General features: G+C 33.2%; 2 protein-coding genes across 2 annotated transcripts; one reads left to right on the forward strand and one right to left on the reverse strand.

Moving 5' to 3' along the window:
• Positions 1–243: 243 nt before the first annotated feature.
• LOC139842497 (uncharacterized) lies at positions 244–795 on the reverse strand. The gene has a single exon (XM_071832631.1). It carries the CDS (start codon positions 793–795, stop codon positions 244–246), a length of 552 nt encoding a protein of 183 aa, XP_071688732.1.
• A 16580-nt stretch (positions 796–17375) lies between these two features.
• LOC139839572 (3-hydroxyisobutyryl-CoA hydrolase-like protein 1, mitochondrial) lies at positions 17376–26062 on the forward strand. The gene is made up of 15 exons (XM_071829667.1): positions 17376–17601; positions 22122–22277; positions 22358–22438; positions 23313–23381; positions 23479–23542; positions 23676–23755; positions 23854–23937; positions 24035–24119; positions 24204–24289; positions 24371–24492; positions 24653–24713; positions 24804–24902; positions 24972–25073; positions 25495–25536; positions 25792–26062. Exons 2-15 carry the CDS (start codon positions 22128–22130, stop codon positions 25909–25911), a joined length of 1245 nt encoding a protein of 414 aa, XP_071685768.1. The 5' UTR covers positions 17376–17601; positions 22122–22127; the 3' UTR covers positions 25912–26062.
• Positions 26063–26428: the final 366 nt, after the last annotated feature.

Consider the following 26428-nt stretch of genomic DNA (forward strand, 5'->3'; position numbering starts at 1 on the left):
TGCACTTATTTTCATTATATAAACTTAAAAGACCAAAAATATTGTTTTTACTTTTAACCTTCTCTGATTTGGCTAAATCGTTAAAAAGCCACAAAAACATAATATCTTATACCTTTAAGTTTCATTTACTTAGTTAATCATAATATAGTTTCTAATTCTAGTTTGACTAATACAACTGTCCTTGGAACGATACACGGAACTAAACCATTATTTATACTACTACACGATCGGGTACACTGCCCGTTAGTGTGTAACAGTCTTTTTAACCAGGGTTTTCCAACGATAATTTATATACCTGATTTCGCACATCAGGAACACATCAGCAAATTCGGATAACAATGGTTTTACCCGAGCTGGTACATCATCATGCTGGTTCAACTCATCACTTTCAACCAGCAGCAACAAGTAAGCACCAGTACCACCGTTTAACTCAGTATCGACTTCAGCTTGAGTCATAAACAAAGTTTTATCATTCTTAGCAGTAGGGTCAGCTCTAGGTATTTCACTAGGCTTTAAAGAAGTTAAGGTGATCTTTTTACCATTAAGATACAGTGAGTAAGTATTTTGATGTCCATTGTGATAGACATACTTATCAAATAACCAAGGTCTACCAAGCAGCAAATGACAAAGTTCCATAGCAATAACATCACAAGTAATCTCATCTTGATAAACACTACCAATAGAAAATGGAACAATAACTTGGCGAGTGACCTTTACCTCATTGCCTTGGTTAAGCCATTGAAGTTTGTAGGGATGAGGATACTTCTTTGAAACCAGCTCAAGATTTTCCACCATGTAAGCAGATGATGCGTTTGCACAGCTACCTCCATCAACAATCAGGCTACACACTTTGCCTTTGATTGTGCACCTTGAATGAAAGATGTTTTCACGCTGGCTCTTATTTCAATAGTTTCTGCTCTGTGCATTACTCTTCGAATCATCAAAAACTCTCCAATATCATCAACAACAAACTCTTCATTATCAAATTCATCATATGCTGGTTCAGTTTCAAAACCTCTTTCCAAATCTAAAACCTCCTTTAGCATAAGAGCACGCTGGTTAGGACATTAAGCTTGAAAATGCACAAATCCATGGCACTTGAAGTATTTTATTCTATCATCTTTGGGACCACCAGGTACAACCTGTTCTTTGCCTTTAGATGCTTTTGATGCTGCCTCGTTATGCTTAGGCAGCATTGATGATTGACCCTTCATAGGCAGCATTAATGGTTTGGAATAAGACTTGAAATTATTATTATTTTTTTGCTTGTTTCTCCACTTGAATAGCCAGCTTGCAAGCACTCTCAAAAATTCCATAGAGGCTGCATCTCAACTTGGTCAGCAATAGAAGCATTCAAGCCTCCAACGAATCTTGCTATAGTGTGTTCTTCAACTTTTTTTAACATTGGTACGAATTTTGAGCTGCTCAAACTCTATATGTAATCAACAACATTCATACTGCCTTGCTTGAGTGTATTTATCTGTATATACAGATCTTGTTTGTACGCTTAAGGAACAAACCTTTTCTGCATACACTCTTTTAACTTGGACCAGGTTTTGATGGTGTTCTTTCGTTCATATTGCATTTCCTTTTTCAAATTATCATACTACATGGAAGCATTCTTCTTTAATCTGATTACATCAACTTTCATGCCCTTTTTATCATCATAACCTTTAACCTCCATAATTCTATCCATGGTCTGAACCCATTCATAGTAATGTTCGGGATTTGAGGACCCTTTAAAATCAGGTGGATCTATCTTGATATCTTTCAAATCATCAGCTCTTTTTCTATGCATTCTTCTTTGTGAAGAAGAATGGGATCCATCAGTAGACCCATGGCTACCATCTTCAGATTTATTACTATAAGACACAATGGTTGTATCTCCATGTTCAGATCTGGTTCTATTTCTTCTTGACACACCATCTTCCAACAAATTAACCATTATTTTCATCTGATATTGTAGAGCTTCAATAGCTCTATCTCTTCTAAGATTATGAGCTTCTTCAAGAGTCATATTTCTAGGAATCTCAGCCATTTCAAATCAGATCTGGAAATAAGCTTTTCAGCTCAAAAACAGAGTATGAACTGAAACAACAATAAAATTGATAAGAAAGCTTTAGATTAGCAACCTAAGCTCTTATAGCACTTTGATGCGTAATTATGACTTTAAAAACGCAATTTAGAACAAGCTTTCTTCACCCAACAGATCAGAATACGAAACCCCCAATTTGTAACAGTAACAGCCCTAAAACAGAGTATAAAACTCTGAAATAAGAACACAAAATCTAAACCTCAAATTGATAAAGATACCACCACAATCAGAGATCTAGAAACACGTCAAACCTTCAATTATAACTGATAAGGATTTCACCACAACTATAATATCATATATGAAGATTTGGATTTCAGCACAATGTTTGATAAAGTAACACCACAAACACTGATAAAGAAATCACTCTTGGCCACAGGAATCAAAGATTCGTAAAGACACGGAGATTTTGTAAATAGATAAGCTCTATCAAACTTTCATTCATTCATCAACTGAGTTTTAAAATTACAAGAGCTCTATATTTATGGGAGAAGTATAACCGCTATTTTCTAGATAAGACAAAAACATAAAAAGGAAAAAAGGAGATAAAAAGGACAAACAATTACAAATTAGCCAATAAGAGTAAAGGACACAATCTGCAAAAGCCTGCCATTTGGTAGTACTCCTCCCATGATAAAAAGCATCCAATGATAGATAAGAGTCTTCCTTGGACAACTCAACATTCTAGAACAGCCACACGACACGTGTTAAACACATGACTTGGCATCGTTATTGAAAAACATAAGGTAAACTTGAATAGTATCAGCATGCTAGCCTTTCAGAATGAAAACAGTGTCTCCTGCTGGTTGAACTAAAATACTTCAGCTGGTTGAACTAGCTGGTTCATCTAAGTATAACTTTACTGGTTCGTTTTGCTGGTCACCCGGCTGAGTGAATTAAAGCTTTACTGGCTGAACTAAAGCTCATTTGCTGCTCCGGCTACTGGTTCTTCTTCTTTGCTTGCTTGCCCCTTCAACTATCAAGAACTTTATTCATGAAAACTTAACTACTTCAGTTTAAGGACTGAAGTAGGGTAACCCCTGAGCTTCTTGAACCATCTCCAAAAACACTAAGATGATAAGAAAGAGATGGCAACACGACCATTGCTTGACCAGACTTGAGTGTAACATCTTTTGAGCTTGTACTGATTGCGTTGCTGGTTATATTGCCCAGCTCACCCACATCAGAAACTAACTCCTGTTTATATTCGATTTTGTGGATTTAATAGTATAAAATATAATATGTCAAATCTTGTTCGCTTTTCACTTAATGAAATTAACACATCTTAATAATCTAAGTCATGTATCTGTGAGTATGAGGAAAAAACAAGGATGGGCGATAAAAGTATTTTCGGCGATGCTATCTCACCATAAATAAACCAACTACAAGATAAAAAATTTACTTTTTTGACCAGCAAATAGGTTCACCACACAATTGCAGCGATACATTTTACAAGGTCGCCACAAATAAATTAACACATTTTTTTTTCATTTTCTTTATCGTTAAATTCTGGTCAAACATTGAAAATGCATTTGTGGCAGCTTATGTCGCCGCAATAAACGCCGTAGTATTTTGCGCGCTAAATTTTTTCTTCTATTCTAGTTACCGCTAGTTTATTCCCTCCGTAATTGCCCATATCGAAACATGTCGCCGCAGATAATGCACCACAAAAGGTCATTTACAGATTCTTTATAATTAAGAACAATATACATGATAATAATACTAATAATTAGCAAATGGAGATGGTTAGATGTCAATGTGGTAAACTTGCAATGATCAAAACATCGTAATCGGGTCAAAATTCAGGTTGACGATTCAATGGTTGTCTCAATTATCCGGTATTTTAAAATTTATTTCAGTTTATATTGATGATCGGTAACGAATTATTATATGAACAACTAATTTAGTTTTTTATTTATAGTTATCTACTTGTGATTGGATTGGATTACATAATTCATCTATGTGTAACTGTGAAGACTATAAATTTTTTTTTTTTTTTAAAAGCCAACAAATATTATATTAAAAAGGAAAAGATACAACCAGGACGGCCTTAGGCCAATTTACAAATATAGCAACTAGAGCATAAGCTAAACACCTAAACACGAAAACATCTAAACACGAATAGGAAGAGACAAACTAAAAAAAAGGATCACGTATATATAAAACAGTGTGTATAGTTAATTGATGGTAGGAAAAAGCCTTCATCCGTCGGTTACTACTAGGAGGGATCAACTTGTACCAAGACAAGCCGGATTAGGACACGAAATACAGTGCTGATCAAGCAGCGACAAAGCAATCGAGCCTAAAACCACTTAGAACCCTCTAAGTAGTAATTCAACAGAATCCGGCATAAAAAAAAATACCTTAACCAACACCTACTTTTGAGAGCGATGCATCGAAACTTTTGGGATTAGTGATCCAAGTTAACCAATTCAATGAACCTTTTTTCCAACGAGCGTTTATCCACTCGAAACTTTTGCTTTGAATATCTGCGACGGTCTTTGAGGAGCTAAGACAATTACCTCCGAACGTACGGGCATTCCTATGAGCCCAAATATGGTAAGAAGTGACCCAAACAACTGCTTGCCAAATGGTTATTCCATGATTGGAATTTAAAAACGGGTTTGGACTTTTTGCAATGTCGGAAATATTTGAGATAGGTAGATGACTAAAATTCCACCATTTTCGAATTCTTTCCCAAATGTCTTTTGCAAAACTACATGTAAGGAGCGTGTGGTGAAGAGTTTCAATATCGTCATCACAAACCGGACATCTCAATGAGTGAAGATCAATACCTTTTTTTATCTAACGAGACTCTAACGGGCAATTTGTTTTGTTTCGCCCTCCAAACGAAGATACCTATCTTTTGCGGGATAAGTGGGAGGTCCGTAGGTTGAGGAGGAGACGCAAGTGCATTTTCAGCTGCTAGCGAGCTGAGAAACTGAACCAATGAGCTGGTGGAGAACCGACCCGACGGGTCAAGCTTCCAGGACCATGGGGATGCAGGCGGCCGAGAAGGGCCATCAGCAGGATGAAGCGAACTAGCGGGAGAGCATGCAAAGGGGTGTGCTTTGATGGCTTCGGTAAGAGCAATAAGATCATCTTCATTACGCCATCTCGGGGTCAAGGTCCAATTCCATTTGAAAACGAACGGGTTAACTGATAAATCCAAACGATCGGCAATGGAAGCATCTATTGAAACCTCGAGTTTGAAAAGTCTCGGATACGCGTCTTTGAGAGGCACGTCTCCTATCCACTTGTCAATCCAAAATTTCGTACCCGCACCATTTCCTACATCTTTGACAAAAGCATTAGAAAGGTTACACCCTAACTTAGTTAGGGTGTTTTCAATTTTAATAATATTATACCAAGGGCGACCTGAGAGGTGATTCAATTTGTTTTCGGGTATCAAGGTAGTGCATCCCAATCCCCCGCCCAATCCATAAATACTTTTGATAATTCGAACCCAAAAAACATTTTCGCCCGAGAGGAATCTCCACCACCATTTGGTTAGAAGTGCAAGGTTTTTAGTTTTTAAGGAGTATACATTTAATCCACCAAATTTGTAGGGTAAAAGTATTTGATCACATTTAACTCATGCCATTTTTTTATCGTCATGAGACCCCCCACCCCCCCCCCCCCCCCCAAATCACGACATATCCTTTCAAGTTCTTTAGTTACACTAACCGGTGCTTTGAAAAGTGAAAAATAATAAAGTGGGAGACTAGTTAAGACCGCTTTAATTAAAGTGAGGCGTCCTCCAAAGGATATAGTTTTAGCTTTCCAATCCGATAAATGTTTTTTAAACTTTTCGAGAATAGGTGCCCAAGTATTGAACGAACTTATTTTTGCCCCAATTGGGAGCCCTAGGTAATTAAAAGGAAAGGACCCTTCTTTGCAATTAAACCACGACGCTAAGCTAGCAAGTTCGGAGTTAGTTGTGCAAATACCATAAACATTACTTTTGTTAAGATTGATTTTTAGACCCGATAAATCCTCAAAACATTTAAGAATTTTCAAAATATTTCTAACCTCGACTTTATTCCATTTTCCAAAAATGATTGTGTCATCCGCATATTGGAGGTGTAACACAACAACTTTATCTTTTACAATCTCAACACCATTTATTAACTTTTTATTTGTAGCAATTTTCAAAAGTTGGTTTAATCCTTCTCCCGCAATGATGAATAGAAAAGGGGATAGTGGGTCCCCTTGTCTTACACCTCTTTTGGGGAAGAATTGGTCGGTGGGAGAGTCATTAATTAAAACGGAAATAGATGTAGAATTAAGACAAGACAAAATCCATTTGACCCATTTAGCCCCAGACTCCATTGAAGACATTATTGAGCTAAGAAAATCCCAATCTAGACAATCAAAAGCTTTTTCAAAATCGACTTTAAAAATAAAACTCTTTTGATTTCTAGATTTGAGGTCTTCTAAAGACTCAAGAGCAATTAAGACACCATCAAGTATATATCTATTGGAAATAAAGGCGCTTTGCTCATCGCATATTAGTCCCGGGATTATTTTTCGAATTCGGTTTGCAAGTAGTTTGGAGAGAATTTTGTAGTAACTCCCGATGAGACTAATAGGCCTAAAATTAGAGAAATTAAGAGGATCATTGACCTTTGAAATGAGTGTAATGAATTGTTAATGACAAATAATAATCTTGGGCCATTAGTCACGACATTCGTCGCCACAAAAGGCCGTATTCCCTTTAGTGTATCGATTTTTTTATTCAAAACTATTGACATAATTGTCTTTAGATGCCTCATTACATAATTAAATTTGATAATGGAATTAAGAAGGCGAGATAGATTACAGGTGTAAACTTGCCATTCAAAAAAATAAATAAATAAATAAATAAATAAAAATTGATTACAGGTGTAAATAATTAAGCAGTAGTAAGAGTTTCATGCCTTTGCTTCTTCTGATCAAGCCAACCTCAATTCATATGACACTCTCTTGATTCAAAATCAACTGCATCATCGATCTCATACTCGAGGCTATTTATACTGTAATTAAGTGTAGAATATAGTTCTTGTTTCGGGCCTCAGACATACGTTTTTGCTGTTGGGCTCAGCCCTTATATCTCATGTAACAGTTTTAGTCTAATAATAATATTTTCTTGCTTTTAAAAAAATAATAATAATAATAATAATTCTCCACATTCTATTATATAGCTATAGTAGCTATTAAATTATATTATATTATATTATATATTTGTTCAAACGACGGAACTTAATAAAAAAAGATAAACAAACAAAGCCAGTTTTGTGTGAATACTAGCGACTAATTAAGGGTAACATCATCTATCTATTTATTTGTTTATATTATTTTAGTAACGTATGTAAGTCCTTTAAGTATACATTTTATTAATTATCCACTTATACATTTAAGACAAAATTACGCTCGTCGTCCCTAAACTTGTATTCAGCCTTCTCAGGTCATTCCTAAACTTTTTTTTTTACTGGCGTCGTCCCTGAACTTTTACTTTGTAACTCTGGTCGTCCCTCCGTCTATATTCCGTCCAATTTCTCCGTTAAACTGACTCATGTGCGAATCATGTGAGGGTATTTCGGTCTTTTTAACTCATTTACTCCTTTCAATACTGATTACAAGTTGAGGGACGACGAACGTAACTTTTTCTTTATATTTAATTTTTATCTTTTCCACATCTTCTTCTCCACCCTCCTATTTTGTCTTTAATCTTCATCTTCTCCATCAAAACCTTAAAAAGATAAATTCAAAATTAACGGAGATTCCTTAAATAACTTGAAATCTTGAAGATAAATTCAAAATTAAAACCCACCTATGTTCAATCTCACTCTTTAATCTTCTCTGTTTAAGAATTCCTTAAATAACTTGAAATCTCTCACACTTAAATTTATCTTTTTTACTTTGACAACAATTAAAAACTCACAGAAACATCAAATACCTTTGTACACAAAATTAAGAAATTAATATATGAATATAAAAACCTAGAAAAAATGTCATCGCATCAAAATAATGTATATAAATTAAACAAATTAGGATCTGGGAATGGGTATGAAAATCTTACAAAAACAGGTTGGTGGTGGCATTAATTGGGATCTTGATCCTAATAATTATGTTGAAGAAATATAAATATAAATCCATCAACAAAGAACCATCCAAGAAAACCCAGATCCAAATTGAAAGCAGCCGTCGAACCCAGCGGTAATCAGCAGCTCGCCGACGCATCTTTTTAATATAATTCAAGGTCACCCAATAAATCGCGTATTAGAAGATACGAATCACACAAACTCAATGAAATCAGTATTCAATCAGTATTCCAAAATTAATTTAGGAAAAAAACCCACCAGATCTGAAGTTGATTTAAGAAAATAAAACCCACCAGATCTGAAGATACTTTGGGCACGGTTGTTGTGAAGTTTCGTAATGAAGTTCAGTGTGTTTTCGGTGATGGCAACGAAGTTTACTTTAGGTCCGGAGTTTTTGTTGATGAATGATTTGTTGAAGGTTGGTTGTGGTTGAAGATGGTGGCGACGATGGTGGTGATTATATATATGATTTATTCATTAATTTAAGCTCTATTTTTGATTTTAAATTTTGAAAGGTGAAGGAAATTAGGAAGGATGAAATGGGGATTTGAAAAAGAAGGAAGAGAAAGAAGAAAATGAGTATTGATTGAGAAAAATAAAAAATAAGTTAAAAAATAAAATAAAATTAAATTATTTTAGAAAATGATAAAAGACTGAAATACCCTCACATGAGTCGCACATGAGTCAGTTTAACAGACAAATTGGACGGAATATAGACGGAGGGACGACCGGAGTTACAAAGTACAAGTTCAGGGACGACATCAGCAAAAAAAAAAAAGTTTAAGGATGACTTGAGAAGGTTGGATACAAGTTCAGAGACGACGAGCGTAATTTTGTCTACATTTAATGATATAAGTTTGTCTATTTTCGCACCTTAACATATTTTCATTAATTCATAACTTTTATATTATATTTATAATTTATAAATATATTATTTTTTTATTATTATATTTTTTTTGAACGGCAAACTTTGTATCAGTGTATCATTTATTTCAATGTCACTCATCATTTACACACACACGCGCGCGTTCGGGAAGAAATCAAAATCGCATTACAGAAACCCGATCTTTTAACCATCCCGGGGGCAGACGGACCAGGTTTGAATCCTGAATAGATTAAGGAGAAAACCTATATTATATATTATATATACTCCGTATATGACTAAAACCTATATTACTCCGTATTATACATTTTTGTTCTTGAATAATCAAAGTATGGGGCTACATAAAATAAATATACATATACATAATTAAATAAAACACAAACTTATCGTTATACATAAAATAGGTTTGGTGGAAATGATTATATGAGATGTTTCATTTTGCAAGTCAAGAATGGGCAAACGCCAAACGGTATATATTGATTTATTGAAGTAAAGAAGAAGATTGTTTGTTACAACCAACTCGAAGAACACATAAACAAAATATATCTTATTAATATCAGTTACCAGCTCCATTTTCGATTTTTTCTATTCGCATCAGTTTGTCGGTTTCAAAAAACTTGGAGGCAAAATCAAAAAATGTAATAGAACACAATTTCGGTATCCAAAATCGAAATTGAACCGATAAACGAATTCAGTTTCAGTATCAAACTCAAAATTGAACCGAAAAACGAATTCAATTTTTCATCCATATGACCATATGTATTAATAATTTAAATATAATTTTAATATATTATTGTTTGAATTCAGTTTTCGATTAAATCAAATTCAGAAAAGTAAAAACGAACTGAAAATTGAATTCTAATTTGAAAATTTTGAAACCATCTAAAGCGGAATTAAATTCGGTTTGATTTTTTTTAAACAATCTGAAACCATATATTAAACAACTTGGCGTTGTTTTTACAAATATATCGAGACATGTATTTTCGCATACATATGTAACGTAATTACTTTTATAAAAAGAATCTATATTTGAATATTAATAATATAATAATTATTAGTAATAATAAATGCCTTTTAAATTTTCTTAGAAAATTAAAATATAATTATTATATAAAAGTTGTACAATATGCTTTAAAATTTGAGTGTTCTGTAGAAGATTTTACAATTTAGGAGAAATTAATATTTCCTTTTATAAAAGATTTTGTATTATTTCTTTAATTAAATTAATATATAATTATGACATCATCAATATAAAAATTAAAGAGTAATTAGCTTAATGATGACATCATCATTTTAGACCTTTATATGACTATATAGATAGTATTTCTTAAACTGTATGTTTTATTTAGGGACAACTGATTTTGAACGGATGGAGTAATTTCTAATAGTTTATTTTATAAAAGACTTAATTACGAGGATATTTTACGCGATTTGTAAAGAATTGCAAGTTTCGTCTCTATGCTTTTTTGGGAAGAATAATCCCAAGGTTTGCAAATCTTGCACGGTAGTCTATGTGCTTGATGAGAATTAATTTTCTTCGTTAAATCTCAGTTATGTGTCAAGTATGTCAAGTGTGGCCCAACTATTGAACAATTTTTCTCTCTCTACCTATCGTTTCTCTCTCAATTTTTTCCCTCTCTTCTAATTTAGAAAATTCATAAAGCTGTTCATCTTCTTCAACCTCCATCAAGCTTCTCTTCCGTGCTGCCTTTTCCGGTTTGTAGATCTACACTTCTGCTTTCATCTCCGACCACCGGCACCTCGCCGGTGGTTCGGTTTTATCGCTTTTTGTCGTAATAATCTTCACTCGCCCCTTTCTCTTCTGACGATCTAAGGTCCATTCGGCTGCTCAGATGACAGATCCGGCGAGCAGGCGGCGATTCCGGGTGTTTTTCACACGGGATCTGCTTTCTGGTTTTGTTTTGGGTTGTGTTGGCTTGGATCTTGGTTTTCGTTCATTGGGGAACGGTTTCGACCTTGTTTGTCTTTGTCTTGTCCTTTTGATCGGTTTCGGTATTCTTGATGGGTGTAGGCGACGAGCTCCGGCAGGAGTTCTATACCCTTTTGATCGGAGCTTGGTTTTGCAGGTATAGGCTTAGATTAACAGGTTGGGTGTTTGATGTGTATTTGTGTGTTGAAATCTGTTGATTCCCGCTGTTGGTTTGCTGGCGGTGACTTTCTTAGGCTGTTGGTGATTGTTGATGACCAATATGGTTGTTAATGGTTGTTGGCGGTTCGGGGTGGTTACGGTTGGAGACGTTCAGGATCTGGTGTTCTGTTGTAGTTTAGCTTATTAGAAAACTTGGCAAGGTGACTGGCTCCTTTATGGTTCGGCTCTGCTGTTTGATCTGTTTGGGTGCGGTGGGTTTGGTTCTTTTTTCCATTTTTCTCGTCGTTGGGTCTTTATTGGGCTTGATGTGTTGCCGGCGTTGTCAATTCAGTTGGCTTCGGCAAATAGGCCTCGGGTTAGGTGTTCGGGTTGGTCCGATGGAAGATTTGAATCTACTGTTTCTGTGGAGTGAAGTTTGCAGGGTCGGATACGGCGTCGGGTTTATGTGTTTGTTTTAGGATTTAGGATTGGTGGTTTGTATTTCAATTGTAACTTTAATTCAATAGTGACCGCTCACTGTCAGTGTTTTCGTCAATGTTTTCGTTCATGGTTTTGGACGAATTGAGCGTGTCCCAATGTACTTTTGGTGATCGATACGATCTATCAATGTTGTACCACCGGTTCCTTCGATCTTTATATATATACATATTAATATTTTCGCAAAAAAAAAAAAAAAAAAATGTGTCAAGTATGTCAGGCTATTTTTATCCTTTTGCTATTTATCTTACATTGTCTTATCTTCTTCAAGCATTTTCTTTATCTGCTTTGAAACCCTACCATAAATCAATATCAAAGTTCATTCACATCTTAAATCACAAATCAATAAATCAACAATCAAAATTCACTCCTTACAAATTTACAACCCATACAAAATCCGTTTCACTTCTTCACACTTTATGTTTTTTAAAGGGTTAAGGCTACTCAAGGGGCATATACTTTTTATTTTGTCCCGATGTAATCCATATACCCAAAAAATACTATTATAGGCCATAAACTTTTAAAAAGTGTATCGATGTAGTCCATAAGGTAACCTGTTACCGGTTAAACAGGTCACCTTTTTTTTACATCGATACACTTTTAAAAGTTTATGGCCTACATCGATACACTTTTTGAAAGTATGTGAACTACATTAGTACTTTTTTTTTGGTATATGGACTACATCGGGACAAAAAAAATTTATACTTTTTTGAAGATCAACGGTTTAAAATCGATCAACCTTATTTATCAGGTCAATGGACTATATCGATACATTCTTTTAAAGTTTATGGACTATAATAGTATTTTTTTGGGTATATGGACTACATCGGGACAAAATGAAAAGTATATGGCCCTTGAGTAGCCTTAACCCTTTCTTAAATCAATCCTTTTTTTTTACGGCCAAAGAATGATTTATATAAATAAAACGATCCCTAGCAAGGCGCTAAGGGATGATTACAAAGGAATAGATAACCATAAGTTCCAATTAGAAACTAAATGGCCTCTATTTTTAATCCAACGAAAAGAAAAAAGCCTAATTACATCAAATAGACTACTTTTAGAACAAAAAGAATCGTGAAAAACAACACCGTTCCTGAACCGCCAAAGAGCCCATAAAGTAGTCACCGTAACCGCAATAATCCGATTCTTAAATCAATCCTATACAAGTCCTTTAAATAGTCCTTTGAATAGTCCTTTGAATAGCATTAACATCCTGAATCAAAATCTTCACTAATTACTACGAGGTAGATCCAATCAAACATCCCTGACGGGCCAGAGTATGTCGATGGATGGAGGTGGTTGCATGCTTCATCTAAGAGTTTAGTTCTATGAGACCGAATAGCATGGTCTGAAACGAAGTCAAATCACTTTGTTTATCCACTAACGGTCATTCCTGGCTCGGCTCCGATAATGCAATTCCAGGAAGAGTCGGTAGCAAAAAACATCACTAAGTAAACATTTCTTTTAGTGCAACAACATCAAATAGTAACAACTAGTTATCGAACCCTCGCTTCGCGCCGGGGGTTCGGTTTTCAATGTATTTTATTGCGTTTAGTAAAATTATTTTGTGGCTAACGATGATGTCGTTGAAACGCAACTCGAGTCGAACTAAAAGGTATAACTCGTGAGAGATTTAAATGTTATTTTAAATTAACAATATATGTGCATCTACGCGTTTCGCTATGGAATTGTTGACTTTTAAAAATTTAACGCAAAATCAACGTGTATGAAAAGTACCCCAAATATTTAGTGTTTTTTAAAAAAGCGTCCGTTTTGCGTAGAGCTAGTGACATTGTGTTCCTAAAATTATTTCGAGTTTAACGATAGTGTCGAAAAAATTTAACTCGTTGCGAGCGAGAAGATATGACCCGTTGAATATTTGGGTGGAGTTTATTTAAGATATTTTATGAAAATGGTTATTTGACACTTTACCCCCTGTTTGGGGGTCGATTTGAATTTTTCAAAAAAGTTTGGGGGGCTTTGTTGGTAAAATGAAATTTAGTAAAAAAAAAGAAGGTGAAAAGTCAAAAATGCCCCTAATTACTGTTCATAACTTTTGTCTATTAGTTAATACTAGTTGCGGAGCACTCGTTTCGCGCCGGGGGCTCCGTTTTGAATACGAGTTAAAAAAAAATCTTGATCTATTTTGTAAAAAAGAATTTTTTTCGACATCTAACATTGAAGGGTTGTTTCTTTTGTGAAATTTGCTTCTTTTTAGCGTTCGGGTGTTTTTTTTTTAAAAAAGTTAGTTGATCTATTTTGTAAAAAAAAATGTTTTTCGACATCTTTTGGTAGCATTGAAGGGTTGTTCCTTTTACGAAAGTTGCTTCTTTTATCGTTGGAAAAAAAAAAATTTAGCACAGTAGTGGCCTATGTGGGTCCTACTGTTTCAGCGCAGTGTACAAGTCGGTAAAGCGTAGTGGGTGTTATTATTCAGTATTTTTGGTGTTAGTGATGAGATAAATAATAATTTAGAATATATGTATAAAGTAAAGGGTTCGATTTGTATTTTAATAAAAGTTAAGGGGTTAGTTTTGTGAAATGTGAAAAAATAAATAGTCCTATTCATAACTAATAAGACAAATTTTGTGTATTATTTATATTGGTAATGTAAATAATTGTTTTGCTCATTGTTCATTGTATCTTGTTACGTTATCTAAATTGTTGCGTTAACTACCGTTATAGTATGTGTGTTCTGAGTTTTTTGGTGTATTTTTAAACGCAAGTTACTATCGTCATTTGTTGACGCCTTTGTTGTTGATGAACTAGAAAGGTAAGGTTTTGTTAGAGTTTTTTTTTTTTTTTTTTTTTTGCTATATTTATTTGACTAATTTTATTAGTAGGTTGTTATTGATGTTGTGTTGTTATGTTTTTGTTTCCCTAATGTCTGTCTTCATAATATTTTTACAGTAGTAATTGGATACTAAAAATGGAAAGTGAAAGAGAACAATTCAATATTGGTGGTTCTAAATTGTGGATGTCTAAAATGTTGATGCCAGTTCTGAATCTGTTTCTTCTACCATAGATGTTGAAAATCATGTTAGTGGTAGTGCTGGTACGCTTTGTAAGAGCACAGGGAGTCGTTCGGTGTTAAATTTCAGTGTTAAATTTAACACTGGATTTAATACTGAGGCCAAAACAGGGGAAATGGTTCAGTGTTAAATCTCAGTGTTAAATCATTATTTAATTATTAAATTTTAATTATTTACTTTAATTTAATGAATATATATTTTATCTAATATATAATAAATATTATAAAACCATAAAATAAAAACTAAAATCCATTACATTAATTTAAAAACAATACAATAAAAAACTAAATTGAACTTATTGAAATAAAAAAACAAACAACTCGATTATCCATCGTCTACTCCGATTCGTTGCCTTCTTCGTCATTCACACCCGATCCCGATTGTAAATCCCTACGAGCATCGGGACTCATCAAGGGGGTTTGTGGGACTTGAGTTTGTGGAACTTGTGTTTGATGAGGGTAATTTTGAAACGCGTTTGGTACGTTGTGAAAGGGTGTAAAAGGATTCCATTGACTAGAGTATGGGTTCATGGGATCGTTTAGATTATTTGGATGGTTTGGATGGTTTGCGGGATAGTTAGGACCACCTCGGTTGGAAAAGTTCGGATTAATTTGGTTGGGGAAGTTGAAATTTCCTTGATTGCTAGACATTTTTGAAGATTAAATTTTTGAGTGTATAGAATTGTAGAGAAAAAGAGTGAAAGATGTGTGAAAAATGATGAAAAATAGTGAGTATTTATAGGATATAAATTAAATAAAAAAAAAAGGAATTCGACCGTTGCAAACGGTCAAACCCCGTAACGGCTCAAAATCACACCGTTGCCCAGCTAACGCTGGCCACCGTGTAATCAATTTAACGGTGGTTTAACGGCGGGGCGGAGTGGTGTTGGCCACCGTCCCAACCGTTAAATCCCTATAACGGTGAAAAAATTTTCGACTCCTGATGCTCTAAGAGATGTAAGTTGTAGGGTGGATATTGTGGTGAGAAAGATATGTGTATCTCAGGTTGTGATCTCGCATCTGGTGCTACCGTTTCTTCTACACAAATGGATGTATTTCCACTTACATCTCAATCACGTATGTTTACTGTTGTTATTTTTAGGCGAGTTGGTAGAAAGCGTGCATCACGATTTACTCCCTTTTATCGTGATCTTGGAGACTGCAACAAAGTTACACAAACCGATACACCATCACAAAAAGAATCATCATCAACAAGTCCCTCAATGCAACCACAGGAGCCAAAAGAGTCCTTTTCAACAACCCAGGTAAACACTACAACATTTTATAAAATCAATACAAATACAAAACACAAAAAAACATTACAGATCCAAACACACAACAATAAAAAAAGGAAGACTAGAAGTCTTCAGAGCATTCCTTTTGACTAAATGTCTCTGCAATGATGTGTAAACAACTCTTTTGTGCACAAACAACTCTTTTGTAACTTTGTATGGAGAGATTCATAACTATGTAATACACCAACTATTTCAAATATATGTAACAAAACGTATTAATTAACATTGATTGCATAATGGCGCCGCAAAGCACAACCCATGCCACTAGCTAGCTTAAATATAAGTGTTGTAGAACCAATAGTCTTTGATTAATTTTTTTACCAAGTTGTTTTACTTAATTGGTAACTTATGTCACCATTAATCATAACTAATATAAATCCGTTCCTAACTAGTATGAGGAGATCTTCAAAGGTGTTGTTTACTTTTATTCTATACATTTGTTTTAGGAAGAAGTTTTAGGAAGAAGTGTATGATTCTATATTTCGTAGAAAAAAACATAACAATAAAAAATAAAAAAATTTCTTAGTGAATTAAAAATCGTTCAAAAACATATTATAAGTCAGATTATAAGCCCTTCTCAAAACCTGGAGCACATAGCAAACTGATGACGTCAATAGCAAGCTATAGCAATGCGATCTTGAAATTAGACCTCTCAAATATATCCTCACAATCCATGATCTTACTGACTTCAAAATCATGCAAATTAACCATTCTTGGGTTGACGATCCTTCAATCGTAAAAGAGCACACTATACATTTTTATGAATCACTATTTTCACCAAATGTCAGTAACCTTTATGATGCTGTTATTCGATTAGGCTTCTCTCAATCTAGCCCAAGTCCAAGTCTACTTACAGCTTGCAATCGAAGCCCTCTTCAATTCTCAAGAAGTATACGTTTATGTTTGGGATCAAAATCTATTTTTACTTCGTCAATAGACTCTACGGTCTCTGTTGTAATTTGATGTTTTTGACCGACCTTGGTTCCGTCATTGTATTATAACTTTTTACAATATCCTTCAACGTTTTGATGAAGGTATCGGTTTCTTTTTATATATTTATTTTTTCACCCAAAAAAAAAAAAAAAAAAAAAAAAAAAAAAAAAAAAAGTGGAAGATAACAAGCCCTAAGTAATAATATCGTGGTTTCAAGTTTGGAGTAAACACGTATATATTTAAGAAAAAATGTATAATTTGTAGAGATGTGTAAATATTCTATTTTGAATTTTGATAAACTTGCGCAAAATAATATTTTATTTTATTTATATCATTTTATGGATTGGATCGATAAGCAGACAAGCCATTACGTGGAAGTTGGAGGATAAAGATGTCAATGTAATGTCGTGATACACATCTAATAAAGTAGTACTCCACTAGAAAAGTTGTATGAAGAAATATGAACACTTCTACACATACACGCATCTTCGGTTCTTATCTATAAAACATAAAAAGGCATTATAAATTTGGTAACTAAGTTCGTGTGTTTGGTAATTGAGCTTTGAGCGAGAGAACATAAAAAGAAAGTACTATAATGCCGTTAGATAAATAATCTTCAAAACGAATCAATACGATTGTCAATGTTGCAAGCATTCGAGGTCTCGAGGACGAGTTTAGGAATCAAATCATCAAACAGGTGACTTATTTTCGTGCTCTAATAAATTAATTAAACTAAATTTAATTAATTCATATATGCTTGGTAACTTTAATTTATTAACCTATCCAGTATCAAATAATGCTTTTAATTTTTAATTTTAATACTACAAGATTAACAAAGATGTAAATTTAAGATTATGTTATGGATTTATCCCATACTAAGCCCATACCATCACTCCCAAAAACTAGCTTGAAAGAGGAGAGAACACCCAAGCTTATAAACCATATTTTGGTGTGCACCCCATCCGATGTGAGATCATAACAGATTATAGAAAAAATTGGAAAAATTTACCAAACTGTGTCTTTAACTTTTAGTTTAAGGGTCAATGTATAAATGTATATTATAGATAGATTATAGCTTATCTATTTTAAATATGGCATGATATTATTACGGGTTCTCAATTTTGTTTTAGCTTATTGGTTATGTTTGGGAAAACTAGTCCGTAAATTTTAGCTTTTAACTCGTAAATGGTAATTGCTATTAATTAATTTTAACCCTTATATGTGTAGTTTTAGTTAATTTGAATTGTAGTTTTGAGTTTGCGTTCACACTACAAACGGTCCCTCAAATTTGGCTCAATTTACACAACAGCCTCTCAAGTTTACACTTTTCCAGGTGTTGAAAGTGTAAACATATAATTTTATTAAAATAAAATAAACTAATTCCCCCGGATTTATAACGAGCCCTATCTTCTCGCTCGGTGCGAGTTAAATTTTTCCGAGACCACCGTTCAACTCGAAACAGTCTCACGAAGCCAACGGGACAAACTATACGCGAAACGGACACTTTTAAAAAAACGCTTAACACAACGACAGCCCGTATCTTTTTGTTCGCCGCAAGTTAAATTTTTCCGACAGCACCGTTACACTCGAAAAATTTTTATGAACAAAACGGAACTAACTACGTTCGAAACGGACACTTTTTAAAAAACGCTTAAGACAACGACATCTAAAACGGCGCTTAAGACATGGGCTGTTTTCCCCTCTGTAAATACACAACGCTACGTTAAATATGAATACACAGGCCGAAAGCCCCCGCCGCATCGCGCGGGCCGAATCCGGACTAGTTTGGCAAGATAACTGAAACTTTTGAAATAAATAGTAAAATGACAAAAGGTTAAGATTTTTTTCTTAAATGCTAATTCAATTAAATTTTAGCTTTTAACCTTTAAACTCTTATAACAAAACGAAGTTTGATTTTTCATAAAAGCTAAAAGCTTTAAAAAAAACTCCTAGAAAACTTGTTGTCAAACATGCCCATTGTGTATATTGAAATTTTAATACAGAGTAATTGCTATTTTTTTATTTCAAAAACTATAAATGAGATAAAATAAATCACAAGATCCGAAGAACTTACAAGTGACCTTCTTTTTCTTGGCAATATATATATATATATATATATATATATATATATATATATATATATATATATATATATATATATATATATATATATAAAAGATCAAATGATCCGGTGGTCACAACTTTGTAACAGTCAGCATGTACATATACAGACACAATTGAAATCGGGCCCTAACCATTAGAGCTCACTCTACATGTTTCAAAACGGGAGAATAAGAATATATATATATATATATATATATATATATATATATATATATATATATATATATATATATATATATATATATATATATATATATATATATATATATATATATATATAGAATTTGATAATCACATTTGATACCTAAACACAAACATACACAAACACCACCGTACACTAATCTAACAAGTGACCTATTGATGTGATACTTGTGGAAATATTTAATGACAACTTTCAAAGGTATCACCATGCATAAATGTATTGTGCATAATAGTTAATATTGCCTATCGATAAGTGACGAGGTTCGAATAATTTTGTAGTAGGCGAACATAACATGTTTTATTGGAAAGATCAAATGTTTTTTACATATAATATAAACTTTTTGTTTATTATAAGACGTATACATATATGTATATGTATTTATCTATCAAAATATAGTAAATGAACAATACGATAAGTAACCTTTAGATTAAGTTCGATAAAATTTAATTTAATATATATATATATATATATATATATATATATATATATATATATATATATATATATTAAATTATATATATATTCAAGTTTGTATAAGCATTTATTTACAATAATAACATAACAATAACAATTAAACTATATACTACAAATGTATAATAATGGAGGATAGAAGACTCTAGATATCAAGAAATCATAAAAAGTAAAAATAAAGGTAATATGAATTTTAGTGATGCAAGAAAAGGAATTCATACTTTATTTTGAGACAGAAAATGATTATAATTTTTAAAAGTGTGAAATTAGGGTAATATTGTCGAAATCATTAATGAGAGTTAGTCAAATTTCATTAAGTGCTCACATATGCTTGACATATGAAGGACAAAGTTACACGGTTAATCCCTGAAAGAATGTTCTCCTTGTTTTACTTTGATCAATTCATATTTGTTTAAGCTCGTGATCCACCAATACCAACACTAATTTAATCAACATTCAAGAAATTTAATTAAACTTCTTCACCAATTATTAACACAATCAAACACTAAATTCATTTCATATCTACTAAATGATTTTTACATATCTATTAAATCGTTCAGTTTACATATCTATTCATTTCTAAAGAAGTGTATCAACATTGCCAGTTTTATGTTCAACAAATCATTAACATTAATAGCAAGTTCATTTCTAACACAATCTATATGAACTCAGAAACAAAACTAAAACACTCGTCCGACGTCATTTTTTTTTGGCAAATATGAACGATTCCGACGTCAATTTTTTTGGCAAATATGAACGATTCTTGCGATGGTGTACGATTGAATACTCGTCCAGTGGGACTTAATTACAGTGATAGCCTAAGTTCCTTTCCACGTCGGCCTGAGTTCCATTCCGCGTTGGCTTGAACAAAAAATTAGTTCTGATTTTGGCGTACATTTTGAATTTTGAAATGGTAGTTTTTTATTTTAATTTTCAGTTCCTTTTTGGAAGTATTAGGCTCGTTTAATTTTAATGTATTAGGTTCTTTTGATTTTACTTTGTTTTTTATTTTGGGGACTCACCTTTTTGGTGATGAAACTAGTAATGATGATGATGTAAGAAGATGAAGATAAGGTTTAGGAGTAACTCGTGTAATTTTATTTCACACATGTCTTCTACATGGTGAGTATTTAACGGAATTTGACTAACGGTCCTTAGTAGGGTTGGACAATATTACCTCAACTTTACATTTTTTGAAACCATAATCCTATTATGTTTCAAATTTAATTAAAGAAAGACGAAGGAGAAATGATTCTGGGCAAATCGAATAAATAAGGACTTTCTCTTCTATATAGTCCTTTTCTTGTATCAGTAACTGCGGAAGATGAACATTAGTTGAGGTGAGTTATGTAACTGCGAAAGATGAACGACTAGGTAGTTAGTGTGGGTGGTTAGGTCCAACTAGATGATCCACTAGTGTAAAAGAAAATGAGATTGAATAATATGAAAAATAAACGTTATGATAGTAACTTATAGAAATAAAATAATAGATAGAAGACATGTTAACTAATTAATGGAACTTGTTCACATGTAAATCTATCGACTTCGCGTTACGTTACGTTACGACAACTATAACTCACTCCCACGTTAGTCAAATTAGATAGCGATTGACGGCTTATTAGATAGGTTCAGGACCAAACCAAAATTAAACAAATAAGTAATCACCATTTTTGAAAACAGCAATTAGCAATCAACAAAAAGTGAAACAATTAGATCAAGATTAGGCATACTAAAAGTGGTGGAGATTTTCGTCCTTTCAGTTATATCGGATTGTCATTTTGAGTTTGCGTTCACATTACAAACGGTCTCTCAACTTGGCTATATTTACATAACGACCCCTCAAGTTTACACTTTTTCAGGGGTAAAAAGTGTAAATATATAATTTTATTAAAAATAAAAGAAACTAATCTTACACAGATTTATAACGGGTCCTATCTTCTCGCTCGGTGTGAGTTAAATTTTTCCGAGACCACCGTTCAACTCGAAAAAATCTTACAAACCCAACGGGACTAACTATACGCGAAACGGACACTTTTAAAAAACGCTAAACACAACGACAACCCGTATCTTTCAGTTCGCCGCGACTTAAATTTTTCCGACAACACCTTTACACTCGAAAAAGTTTATTGAACAAAACAAAACTAACTATGTTCGAAACGGTACTTTTTAAAAAACGCTTAACACAACGACATCTAAAACGGCGCTTAACAAATGAGTCGTGTTCCCCTCTGTAAATACACACGCTACGTTAAATATGAATACGCAGCCCGAAAGTCCCGACGCAACGCACGGGCCGGTCCGGACTAGTTTATTCTATAATTAATTAATCATCACATACTGTCACCTTCCCCCAAACATCTCACCGTTCCCTACAATATTAAAACCACCATTTTTACCTAAAAAGCATACACACTACACAGTGAGAGATGCAGATTTTAACGAGACGACGTGCAATTCATCAATTTTCTCGAATCTTCCTCGATCAATTCAAACGAACTGCAACAAGCGTTAGCAGTATCAGCAACATCAACACTTCTCCCTCAAATCAATCACGAATCGGTGATTCTGAATCCTCTGTAAGTCTGATTTCAATCGATTTAATATTTTAATTTCATGAATTGTAATGTAATTTTTGATGATTATAAAAAATATACAGGTATTAGTAGAAGGACATGCGTATTCCAGAACCGTAGTTTTTAATAGACCTTCATCTCTCAATGCGCTCAACACTGATATGGTTCGATTTCTTCACTATATATATATATATATATATTTTTTGTTTTTATTGTATGCGTATTTGCGTTAGATTCTTTATTATATTAATTAAAATTAAAATATTGCTTGGGTCAAATATATATAATTGTTTAATAGTTTATATCACCATGTTCCTGATGTATTTTTCCTGGGGGTTTTTAACATATGATTTAATTAATTATAATTATAATTAATTATAATTATACAAACAAACTCAAATAGATTATGATTTCCTGCTCTATTTTATTATGTAGACTAATCCATAATATTTTACTATGTAGACTCAGGACCTTCATCCTTTCATTAAGTTTTAACTATCAAATTAATTAATTTTATTAGGACTTTAGGTTTCTATTTTTATGTTTGATGTTGTACAAATTTGAATTAATTAATCTGTTTTTTTTAAGCCTTGGGTCAAACATGAACTAATAGTTCCTCTTTCATCATAGGTCCTGATGCAATTATTCTACTATAAAATTTGAGTTTTCTTTAATCATCTGTTTTTAGTCAAATTGGTCTTAATCTTGTTATTTGACCAGCTTTCAAGTGGAATCATTTTGTTATTATACTTTAAAATTTGAGGTTTATAATGCACATTTCAAACAATGTGAAAAGCACTGAACTATTCTTGATATCCTGCTATATTCAAAGTTTGTGGTGGTAATATGGGTTTGTTTTCCTTTTTTGTACATGTGTATAAGCTCATGATGGTAGTCTTGATACTCTAAGGTAAATTAAAATTGTTTACCGGTGATACATCTTTAGTTTTCCTTTAATTTATAATGGTAGTTCAATTGCATTTCTTTAAATTAGTATTGCCTATAATGGTGGTGTATGGTCAATCTGGTGATCTTCAGGGAAACAGGTTGCAGAAGTTATATAGAAGTTGGGAAGATACTCCTAATATAGGTTTTGTTGTTATGAAGGTATAGCTTTTACTTGTACTTTTCACTTTTTCGTATGATAAATTTTCTGATTTATTCTTTAAGAGCGGTCATTCATAGTTCTGAATTTCGTATGTAGGGAAGTGGCAGGGCGTTTTCTGCTGGTGGAGATATAGTTTTTCTCTATGATAAGATGAAAAAAGGTAAGACGATATGTATGCTAGTAAGCAGACAAACTTGGTTTGATCCATAGCAATTATAACTGATAAATGAATATGTAGTCTATTGCAATTTCTCATATTGACAGCCATTAAAACTCAAGTTCACTTTGTACAGGAAATATTGAAGAATGCAAGGAATTCTTCTGGGCACTCTATAATTTTATGTATCTTGTAGGTACATATTTAAAGCCACATGTAAGTTGCAATTATACTTTTCCAAAATTTTAATAACTCACAATTGCTAATGAGTTTCAAATAAGATCCGTCAGTTGTTCACTTGTGGTGTCGTGTAGGTGGCTATATTGGATGGGATTACAATGGGTGGAGGGGCTGGTGTTTCCATTCCTGGAACTTTCAGGGTTGCAACTGATAAAACTGTAAGTATATATCTATATGCTGTTTAACCTTTTATCTTTCATTTTGTATTAGCACTTGTAACTGGCAGTTTCAACGTTTTTTCTTGCGGTACTTTAGGTTTTTTCTACACCTGAAACCTTAATTGGTTTCCATCCAGATGCGGGGGCTTCTTTTCACCTTTCACATCTTCCTGGTTATTTAGGTATGATAATACGAAAGTACAGTGTGATTATACTGAATTTGCTCATGATAAATTGATTATGGTATCACCGATTTCTGTATGCAGGGGAGTATATGGCTCTCACAGGTGACAGGCTGAATGGAGTAGAAATGATTGCTTGTGGACTTGCTACACACTATTCACCGAGTGCAGTAAGTTTTTTTTTAACCCTTTTTCTACTTGTGACATCATTATTTTCCCGATTCTCATGAGTATATTGAACACATCTTAAGAACGTTCCCGCCATTGAAGAATGTCTCAACAATTTGATAACTGACGATCCATCTGTTGTTGAAACTGCTATTCAAAAGTACAGTGACCTTGACTACCCCTCGAATGCCAGCGTTATCCGGAGGTATGCTTTTATGGTTCTGTTATGAACTTGATACTTGATTTGATTATACAATAAAGTATACCAGGTGTTATCTCCAGCTTAGTAAATCAAGTGCCAAAACCTGTAAAACTTACATGGTTTACATTGTTTATGATCTGATATTTTCTTTCATGTGTATAAGGATTGAAACTCTCGACAAATGTTTTAGCTGTGATACCGTTGAGGAAATCATTGATGCATTGGTAAAACTCGAACCTAGTAGACTAAAGTTTCAATATTTTTTTTTTTTTTTTTTTTTTCTCAAAATTTGATAAAAAAGAGAAAACCAACAGGAAAGTGAAGCTGCCAAAACTAATGATGGATGGTGCAGTTACACGTTGAAGAAACTAAAGTGTGCCTCACCACTGAGCTTGAAGGTTGCCTTGAGATCTGTAAGTCTCTAAAAAATTTAGCTTTTCGGCGCTAAATTCCAACATATATTGAATTTACGATGTATTCAGATACGAGAAGGCCGAATTCAGACTTTTGATCAATGCCTGGTTCGGGAATATCGGATGTCCTTGCAAGCTATTTCTAGACAGATATCAAATGATTTTTATGAGGTTTTAACATCACTTATTTTTTAATCTATTAATGTTGATCATCTTTTTGTAAAGAGGTGTCAAAAGGGGTGGGTCAGCTGAGCTGGGTAATGGGATTAGGTCAAACTGCTTGAGTTGACATGGAATAATTTCCCTTCGAAACTTGTAAATTAATATTGAAGTGTCTCAAATTTGATTACAATTTTTTATGTTATCTCAATGAACTTAATAGTTTTCTCAAATAAAATCATATTCTAAAGTTACAAGATTTAGTAATACACTTCTGTAACTTATTACATAATTCCTGTTAAGCTGCATGTTTTGTTTGACCCGTTAAAGATAAAGCATATCTCAGATGGACCCAATAATAAGTAAATGGGTCAAACTTGCCAATGCTTAACTTCAATATACATAATCATCTTTCTCATAATATCTTCATCAGGGTGTTCGGGCACGAGTGGTGGATAAAGATTTTGCACCGAAGGTATCGATGTTTGATATATCTTTAACTTTAACTGAATTACTCATTGTTGCTAATATTCATGGTTATCCAAATTACTGTCTTTGAGAATCTTTAGATTTGTAATGTTTGGTGATCCGTACAGTATGTATCATCAAAAGCAACTAGAGTTTCTGTTTTATAAATGCTACTGCAGTAGATTATATATATATATATATATATATATATATATATATATATATATATATATATATAAGGCTTTGCTTTCGAACGTTGCAGTGGGACCCTCCAAGCTTAGAACAAGTATCGCAAGACATGGTGGATCAATACTTCTCTCCACTCAGTGCACTCGAGCCTGAACTAAATTTGCCTACGAAGCAGCGAGAGGCATTTATGTAAAGCCAAGATTAAAAGTTAGAATTAGGTAGCGTTTTGCATTGTTTAGGCTTTTGTTTAAGGAGCTCCTCATGTTTGCTATTATACCTGTAAATTGAAACATCACTCAGTTTTGGGTGATTTGTATATCAGAATTGTCAAAAAAAAAAAAAAAAAAAAAAAAAAAAAAAAAAAAAGGATGAATTTCATATTATCTAGATACATACATGTGCTTGGCTCGAAATATTTCAGGGTAAGTCAAGCTAACTAGAAAGCTCGAATTATTATATAGATTCTTTAAGTATATGAATTTCGAATTTATCAAAAAAAAAAAAAAAAAAAACCCAAACTTGTGAAAAACTTGGAAAATATACTTACTTTACATATCTAAAGACTTGTAATTTTTTAGAGAGAAAATATAACTTATGGCTGACTCGCTAACATCTCAGAGGTTAGCTCTTAAAAGCTCGAGTTCATTTTGATGTATTTTTCGAGCTTGGGTTTTTTTTGGCTCGGACTCAGACTCTATAGCTCGAGTTTT

This window comes from Rutidosis leptorrhynchoides, chromosome 4, assembly GCF_046630445.1.
Source record: "Rutidosis leptorrhynchoides isolate AG116_Rl617_1_P2 chromosome 4, CSIRO_AGI_Rlap_v1, whole genome shotgun sequence".
Taxonomy (NCBI): Eukaryota; Viridiplantae; Streptophyta; class Magnoliopsida; order Asterales; family Asteraceae; genus Rutidosis; species Rutidosis leptorrhynchoides.